General features: G+C 31.3%; 1 protein-coding gene and 1 pseudogene across 1 annotated transcript; one reads left to right on the top strand and one right to left on the bottom strand.

Annotated features, from left to right (window-relative positions):
- Positions 1–419: 419 nt before the first annotated feature.
- LOC121861319 (NADH-ubiquinone oxidoreductase chain 1-like) lies at positions 420–6,701 on the top strand. Its single transcript, XM_042358969.1, is given in 1 exon segment — positions 420–6,701. A coding segment is annotated over 1 exon segment (804 nt). The 5' UTR covers positions 420–443; the 3' UTR covers positions 1,248–6,701.
- Positions 6,702–7,555: 854 nt separating this feature from the next.
- Positions 7,556–9,063, bottom strand: LOC121861320 (annotated as a pseudogene).
- Positions 9,064–9,676: the final 613 nt, after the last annotated feature.

The following is a 9,676-nucleotide window of genomic DNA, read 5'->3' as shown; positions in this document are numbered from 1 at the left end:
CGACGATGATATAATTTGTAACTGTTTAAATTTAAAATAGAGATATTTGTGTGTAATGATCCTTGTTGTTGATTAAAAATTTAAGTTACTTTAGGGATAACAGCGTTATTTATTTTGAGAGTTCATATCGACAAAAAAGTTTGCGACCTCGATGTTGAATTAAAAATTCGCCATGGCGTAGGAGTTGTGGAGGTAGGTCTGTTCGACCTTTAAATTTTTACATGATTTGAGTTCAAACCGGCGTGAGCCAGGTTGGTTTCTATCTTTTAAGAAAACAAAAATTACTTTAGTACGAAAGGATTTAGTAATTAAAATAATTTTTAAGTATAGATTAACTACATTACTTTGGCAGATGTGATGCGTTAGACTTAGGATCTAATTAGATAGAGTTTTCTATAAGTAATAAAAATTTATTTAAACATATTTGAATAAAATTGTTTGTGATGGCTTTAGTTATATTTGTGAGTTATTTAATTTTAATTATTTGTGTTCTTGTGGGTGTTGCATTTGTTACTTTGTTAGAACGTAAAATTTTAGGGTATATTCAAATTCGTAAAGGACCAAATAAAGTTGGCTTTATTGGACTGCTACAACCCTTTGCGGATGCTGTGAAGTTATTTACTAAAGAGCAAACGGTACCTGTAAAATCTAATTTTCTTCCATACTATGCTTCACCTGTTTTTAGTTTGTTTACTGCATTGATTGTATGGTTAGTAATTCCTTATGAAATTGGAATAATAAATTTAAATATAGGAGTACTTTTTTTCTTGTGTTGTTTAAGATTAGGTGTTTATTCAACTATAAGAGCTGGTTGGGCTTCTAATTGTAAATATTCTTTGTTAGGTAGGCTCCGGGCTGTTGCTCAGACTATTTCTTATGAAGTTAGTCTTGCTTTAATTTTGCTTTCTTTTATTTTTTTAGTGGGAGGTTTTAGTTTAGAACTTTTTAATTTATACCAAGAAAGTGTGTGATTTTTGTGGGTCACATTTCCGTTAGCTTTAATTTGGTTTGCTTCTTGTTTAGCTGAGACAAACCGAACTCCTTTTGATTTTGCGGAAGGCGAATCTGAGCTAGTGTCTGGGTTTAACACCGAGTACAGAAGAGGTGGTTTTGCTTTAATTTTCATAGCTGAGTACGCTAGAATTTTGTTTATAAGAGCGCTGTTCGCATTATTATTTTTAGGTGGTGGTCCTTCTAGTCCCCTTTTTTATGCAAAGCTGGTAGGAGTAAGATTCGCATTTATTTGAGTTCGAGGAACTCTTCCTCGTCTTCGTTACGATAAGTTAATAGGATTAGCTTGAAAAAGATTTTTACCAGTTTCTCTTAATTATTTAATTTTTTTCATGGGGATAAAAATACTATGTTATTGTTCTATAATTTAGTTTATAACTAATTTAGTATATTGAAAATGTTATGATAGTTAAGACGTTTTAGTGTCCTTATTGATGTTTTCAAAACATCTGTTTTAAATAAACTAAACTATCAATCAAGCAGTTTATCTCACAATAAAAGTGAAAGAGGATTGACAATGTAGTAAAGGAAATACACTACTGTTAGAATTTGCCCTGTAATAACAAAAGGATCCTCAACAGGTCGAGCTCCAATTCAGGTTAGAAGAATAACAATTGCAATTAAAGATCAAAATAAAATTTGATTTAAAGGATAAAAAGTTAATCTTCGAAATTTAGAAGTATGGGTAAAAGGTAAAATTATTAAAATTGCGATTGATATAGCCAGGGCGATTACTCCTCCTAATTTGTTTGGAATTGATCGCAAGATAGCATATGCAAATAAAAAGTATCATTCAGGTTGAATATGTGCTGGTGTAACTAGTGGATTAGCCGGGACAAAGTTGTCAGGGTCTCCAAGAAGGTAGGGATTTAGAAGAGTCAATAAAATTAATGCGGTTAGTATAACTATAAATCCAACAACATCTTTAAAAGTGAAATAAGGATGGAATGGAACTTTATCAATATGTCTTGCAATTCCAAGTGGGTTGTTAGCTCCAGTTTGATGAATAAATAAGATATGGATAAGAGTCGCTGCTGCTACTAAAAATGGTAATAAAAAATGAATTGTAAAAAATCGAGTTAGCGTTGCATTATCAACTGCAAATCCACCTCAAATTCATTGTACAAGTTCAGTCCCAATATAAGGGATAGCAGAAAAAAGATTAGTAATAACTGTTGCACCCCAGAATGATATTTGACCCCAAGGTAAAACATAACCTAGAAAAGCTGTTGCTATAACTATGAATAAAATAACAACACCTACTATTCAAGCATGAAAAAATAAGTAGGATCCATAATACATACCACGTCCAATATGTAAGTAAAGGCAAATAAAGAAAAAGGAAGCTCCATTAGCATGGAGTGTTCGAAGAAGTCACCCGTAATTTACATCTCGACAAATATGGGCAACACTTGAGCAAGCTAAATCAATATGAGCAGTATAGTGTATAGCAAGAAAAAGACCAGTAACAATTTGGACAACTAAGCATAAGCCTAATAAAGATCCAAAATTTCAGAATGTTGAAATATTTCTTGGAATAGGTATATCTACTAAAGCTCCGTTAGCAATTTTAAAAAGGGGATGGCTTTTGCGAATAGGTGTCGTCATTAATAGGATAGTCGAAGTGGTCTTGAATAAAGATTAACAATTTTTACAATAACGATAAGAGTCAATAGGAGATAAAGGACTATAAATAAAGTAAAAGATATTGTTGGAGGTCTATAAATAGTTCTTACTAGAGTAGAAGTAGTATCAAGTGAAAATATATCTGAAGAAATCGCTGATCTAATAATAGAAATATCGGGAGTAATATAAAGAGGGTCTTTTAGTATTATAAAAATTGTCAAAAATAAAGAAAATCTTGAAATAACTATTAGAGCTGTAGCTGAAAATTTGAATGGTTCGTTAGAAGCAAGTGAGGCAACATAAATAAATAACACTAGTATAGCTCCTAAAAAAATAAGAAAAAGAATGTATGAAAATCAAAAAGAGTTGTTGTTCAACCCTGCAGCAAGCGAAATCATAACAGTTTGTATCAATAATGTGAGACCTATAGATAAAGGATGAATAAGACGTGTAAAAAGTAATGAAGTTACAAAAATAAGAGGAAGAATAAAAAATAAGATTTCAGAGAGTAGTTTAATAAAATATTAGTTTTGGGAATTAAAGATAAAAGTTTACTTTTTTCTCTGAAGTTTTAAGAAAATAAATTTCATTTTTGGTTTACAAGACCAAAGTTTTGGTTTAAACTATTAAAACTAATGTCAATTCTTAGATTAATATTTATTTTTGTTCCTCTTGTCGTTGTTTTCTGTGGGTTATGAAATTTTGTTTCTAACCGAAAACATTTACTTAGTCCTTCTAAGTTTAGAATTTATTATATTAGGCATTTTTTGAGTCATAGTAATTTGTTTAGCTAAAGTAGGAATCGAAGCTTATTTTACTTTATTTTTTTTAACTATAGCAGCTTGTGAGGGTGCTTTGGGTCTTTCTTTATTGATTTCTATTGTGCGGACTCACGGTAATGATTGTTTCAGAAGTTTTAGAACATTACAATGTTAAAGTTCATTTTTATAAATATTTTATTGATTGCGTTTGTTAAAGAGTGGTGGTTTATTCAAATTTCTTTGTTTTTAATGTGTTTTATTTTTAGGTGTTTTATGGGACATGACTTTTCTGTTTCGGGGTTGGGATTAAGATTAGGTTCTGATCATTTAGGTTTTATTTTAATTATATTAAGAATATGAATTATGGCACTAGTCATTTGTGCAAGTCAAAGAATTAAAAAAACAAATAACTCTCCTAGAGGGTTTTTAGTTGTAAATTTACTATTGCTGTTAGCATTGCTTTTAACGTTTAGAGCAACAGATTATCTCTTGTTTTATATTAGATTTGAAAGATCTTTAATTCCTACTTTAATTTTAATTTTAGGCTGGGGTTATCAACCTGAGCGAATTCAGGCTGGAGTTTATATGTTATTTTATACATTGTTTGCTTCTTTGCCTTTGCTTGTTTCTCTATTAAGATTTTATAGATTGGGTGGTAGTCTAACGATAGGTTTAGTACCATGCGCTGAAAGATCTAATTTTATTACTTTTATGTGGTATTTTTGTACAATTTTTGCTTTTGTAGTAAAACTTCCTATATATCTAGTTCATTTATGACTTCCTAAGGCTCATGTTGAAGCTCCTGTAGCTGGATCTATAATTTTGGCTGGTGTTTTATTAAAATTAGGTGGTTATGGTTTGATTCGAGTTCTCTTTTTATTTCCTGAAGTAAATAAAATATTTTCTTGATTTTGAGTTAGTGTTAGAATTTTAGGTGGGGTAATTGTAAGATTTATATGTTTACGTCAAGTAGATATTAAGTCATTGATTGCTTATTCTTCAGTAGCCCATATAGGCTTGGTATTGAGAGGACTAGTGGTTTTTGGTTGATGGGGTCAAACAGGAGCTGTAGTAATTATGGTGGGGCATGGATTATGTTCGTCTGGACTTTTTTGTCTTGCTAACATAGTTTACGAGCGTTTAGGAAGTCGAAGATTATTAGTGAATAAAGGTTTATTGAATTTTATACCTAGTTTGGGATTGTGGTGATTTTTATTAAGAATTGGTAATATAGCAGCTCCCCCTACAATTAACTTATTAGGAGAAATTAGACTAATTTTAAGTGTAGTAAGGTGAAGAAAGCTTAGCATGTTTGGGATTGGTTTATTGTCTTTTTTTAGAGCTGCGTACACTTTATATATATATTCGATAAGACAGCATGGGTTGTTTTTTAATTCATTGTTTTCTTGTTGTTCGGGAAAAGTTTCTGGATACTTAGTTTTAATATTACATTGATTGCCTTTAAATGTTCTTATTGTAAAAACGGCTATAATTTTACCAAGATTTTAGTTTAAATAGTTTAATAAAAACGTTGGTTTGTGGTGCCGAAATTATAAGTTATTTATTTTAAACCGTGATTTGATATATTACTATACATTTAACTAGATTGGTATTTTTATGTAGAAGAGCTTTTAGTTGTATTTTGTTATCTCATATAAGTTTATATTATAACAGTGTGACAATAATTGAATGGGAAATTATAACTTTAAACTCTTCTTCAGTCGTAATGACTTTAATTTTTGATTGAATTTCTTTCATATTTTTAGGATTTGTACTTTTTATCTCTTCAATAGTGTTATTTTACAGAGGTGATTATATAGAAGGAGACAAAAGATTTAATCGCTTCATATATTTAGTTCTTGCTTTTGTATTGTCTATAGGTGCTTTAATTGTAAGGCCAAATATAATTAGAATTTTGTTAGGTTGGGACGGGCTAGGTTTAGTATCATACGCATTAGTTATTTTTTACCAAAATGAAAAATCTGCAAATGCAGGAATACTAACAGTTTTGTCTAACCGGGTTGGTGACGTTGCTATTCTTCTTAGAATCTCTTTAATATTTATAGCAGGGGGTTGAAATTTTATTTTATATAGAAGGTACATAAGGGATTCTAATTTGTTATTAATAAAATGTTTAGTTGTCATAGCAGCTATAACAAAAAGGGCACAAATCCCCTTTTCTGCTTAGCTCCCAGCTGCCATGGCAGCTCCTACTCCAGTGTCTGCACTAGTTCATTCTTCTACTCTAGTTACGGCAGGTGTTTACTTATTAATTCGTTTTAGTCCAGCTTTAATAGGATCAGAAGCTCAATCTGTTTTATTAATTATTTCTTGTCTGACAATATTTATAGCAGGATTAGGGGCTAATTTCGAGTATGATTTAAAAAAGATTATTGCTTTATCAACATTAAGCCAACTTGGTGTAATACTAAGGATTTTAGCTCTTGGTTTTGCTGACTTAGCTTTTTTCCATTTATTAGCTCATGCTTTATTCAAGGCACTCTTATTTATATGTGCTGGAGTAGTCATTCATGCTGTAAAAGAATACCAAGATATCCGTTGTATAGGAAGATTAGTTTTTAGAATACCTTTAACTAGAACCTGTATAAATTTGGCTAATTTAGCTTTATGTGGAATACCATTTTTGGCAGGATTTTATTCTAAAGATTTAATTTTAGAAGTGGCTTTTATAAGAAATATTAATTTATTAGCTTTCGTTTTATATGCTTTGGCTACAGGATTAACTGTTTGTTATAGATTTCGTTTAGTTTATTATAGTTTGACGGGTCTATTTAATTTAAGGAGGATGAGTCAAGTTAACGATAAAAGTGTTGTTATAACTAGATCAATGATAAGATTGAGGATTGGCGGTGTCACGGGTGGAGCTTTTTTGTCTTGAGTGATCTTCCCTGAATCATATATAATTTGTTTAACTTTCACGTTTAAAGTGTTGGCTTTAGCATTAAGAGTGTTAGGGGCTTTAATTGGTTATCTTTTAAATATTATAAGTGTAAACTATAGGTTACGTAGATTAAAAAGTTATAGTAAAGTTGTGTTTATAGGGTCTATGTGGTTTATACCTTTTTTATCTACATTTAATTTGAGCTACGTTAGGTTAAAAACTGCAGGCGCATGTATGAAGGTTGGTGATTATGGATGATCCGAACATTTTGGGGGTCAAGGTTTGTATTCTAATGTTATACATCAATCAGGGTACCTTCAAGTTTCTCAAAGTAGAAGTGTAAGAATTTATATAAAAAGGTTTTTATTTTGAGTAATTGTTGTATTTTTTATCATAATTTACTTATATAATTTAAGATTAGAATTTTGCTTTGAAGCAGCAACGGTGGCAAATTTGCCTGTAAGTAACAATTTCATAACCAAAATCTAATTTTTTTGTAATTAATTAAAATTTTTAGAAGTTAGTACTTCAGTTCTACAACGAAAATGTAGCGTGTTATTTACACTATAAAAAAGAAACATAAACGGAATTCAACCGCTTAAAATGAAGTTAGAAGCTTCTTTTTTTGGCATGAATATTTCCTTGAAAGGGATAAAAAATCCAGTTTCATCATTAACAGTGATGGGCCTCTATTTTGGCTTCTTTCAAAGATTAAAGACCTGCAACAGATCAAAGCTTAGGCCGAAACTAAGTGCAATACTTCGCTTTTTAATCTTAAAGCTAGTTTATAAAAAACACCTTATGAATGCAACTCATAAATCATAAATTGAATATAGCTCTAATAGGATCATTCTAAGGCACCTTGGTGTCATTCATAGTAAAGTCCAAAAAGCAGAATTAATAAAAATAAAACCCCAGTGAGGGCCCAAGAAAATATGTTTGTTAAGTGAATAATTGAGGCAAGGGGAAGCAAAAGAGTAATTTCTACATCAAAAATCAAGAAAATAACTGCAATTAAAAAGAATCGTAAAGAAAAAGGAAGTCGTGCTGAGCCTTTAGGATCAAATCCACACTCAAATGGGGAATTTTTTTCTCGATCTGTAATAAGTTTTTTTGACAAAATCGAGGCAGGGATTATAACTACAGATCTAATTACAAAAGTTGTTGAAACTACAATAAATATAATGAAAATTAATTTTTCTAGAAATTCTAGACTTTTTGGTTGGAAGCCAAATATACTTGTTATATTAAAAAATTAATTAACCTCCTCATCAATAGATAAAGATATATAAAAATAACCAAACAACATCTACAAAGTGTCAGTATCAAGCAGCTGCTTCAAAACCAAAATGATGGTCTGAAGAAAAATGACATTTATAAAGTCGGTAGAAACAAACAGCTAAAAAGGAAGTCCCAATAATAACATGAAGCCCATGAAAACCAGTTGCTACAAAAAAAGTAGATCCATAAACAGAATCTGCAATTGTAAAAGAAGCTTCTGCATATTCGAAAGCTTGAAGAGCTGAAAAATATAATCCTAAAAAAATAGTTAAAGCAAGACTTTGAATTGCTTCTGAGTGATTTGACCTTGTAATAGCATGATGGGCTCATGTTACGGTAGCTCCTGATGACAAAAGAATAGTTGTATTTAAAAGCGGAATTTGGAAAGGATTAAAAGGTTGGATACCAACTGGTGGCCAACATATTCCAATTTCAATTGTTGGAGAAAGTCTTCTATGAAAAAATGCCCAAAAAAAAGAAAAAAAGAACAATACTTCTGATACAATAAAAAGAATTATCCCCCAACGAAGCCCTTTTATTACAACTTGGGTGTGGAGCCCCTGGTAGGTCCCCTCACGTGTTACATCTCGTCATCATTGAATTATTGTTAAAATAGTAGCTAAAAATCTTAGCAGGAGCAAGTCTATATTAAATTGGTGAAATCATTTAACAAGCCCTGTGGTTAGTATTATGGCTCTCACTGATCCTGTTAAAGGTCAGGGTCTTATATCAACTAAGTGGTAAGCGTGGTGTCCGTGTGATGATGACATTAGTTAACTTCTCTGGCATATAAAGTCCTTAGAACAGCAAATACATACGATTGAATTATTGTAACAGCAGATTCTAGTATTAAAAGAAGGATTTGAGCTAGTATTAAAAACGACACTAAAGTCAAAGACAAAGAAGGGCCTATATTGCCTAAAAGTGTCAACAAAAGATGTCCTGCAATTATGTTAGCTGCTAGTCGAACGGCTAAAGTTCCTGGTCGAATAATATTTCTTAAAGTTTCTACTAACACTATAAATGGTATCAGAAGCCCTGGTGTTCCTTGGGGAACTATATGAGCAAGCATGTGTTGGGTATGATTAATCCAACCAAATAAAATAAAAGTTAGCCATAAAGGTAAAGCAAGCGTAAGAGTTATCGCAAGGTGTCTTGATCTAGTAAATACATATGGGAGAAGCCCGAGAGTGTTATTGAATATAATAAATCTAAATAAAGAAATGAATAAAATAGTTGAACCTTTAGTGGCTTGCCCTAAAATTGCTTGAAATTCATTGTGAAGTAGTTGCATAATTTTGGATCAAACTAATGCTCAACGTGAGGGAGCCGCTCAATAAAGGTAGGGAATAAAAAGTAACCCAACAAAAGTTGATAATCAATTGATTGATAATGAAAAGATTCTTGAAGAAGGTTCAAAAATAGAAAATAGTCTTGTTATCATTTTCAGGTTTTTTGGTGTTGAACTTTTAGTTCAATTGAAGGGGACATTTTAAGTGGAGATTTTATAAAATAGTTTAGAATAAAAAACAAAAGAAACCCAATAAGAAATATAAAAAATAGATTTAATCATAAAAGAGGTGCTATTTGAGGCATCAAAAAATATTCCAGTGGAATTACTTAAGCTTGACAAGCTCATATTATTAATTAACTAACTTTTTCCACCAGAAGTAGGCGCCTCTACTATGATAGGTTTAAAAGACCTATACTTGCTTTCAGTCATCGGGTGATAGATCGGATGAGGAGGAGATTCAATTTAAAAAAGCTGAGACTGACACACTTTCTACTACAATTGGTATAAATCTATGGTTAGCTCCACAAATTTCTGAGCATTGCCCAAAAAACAATCCTGGTCGGTTAACCATAAATCTAATTTGGTTAAGACGGCCGGGAATTGCATCTGCTTTTACTCCCAGAGCTGGAACAGTTCAAGAATGAATAACATCAGCAGCGGTGACTAACATTCGAACTTGTGTGTTTATAGGTAATACAGTTCGGTTGTCTACGTCTAAAAGTCGAAATCCAGATAAATCTAGTTCGTTAGATGGAGTTATATAGGAGTCAAATTCTACTTTGTTATACTCGATCAAGGACT

This window comes from Homarus americanus, unplaced genomic scaffold (assembly GCF_018991925.1).
Source record: "Homarus americanus isolate GMGI-L3 unplaced genomic scaffold, GMGI_Hamer_2.0 scaffold13034, whole genome shotgun sequence".
Taxonomy (NCBI): Eukaryota; Metazoa; Arthropoda; class Malacostraca; order Decapoda; family Nephropidae; genus Homarus; species Homarus americanus.
The sequence above is the reverse complement of the archived record's forward strand: the minus strand, read 5'-3'. Positions and strand labels throughout refer to the sequence as shown.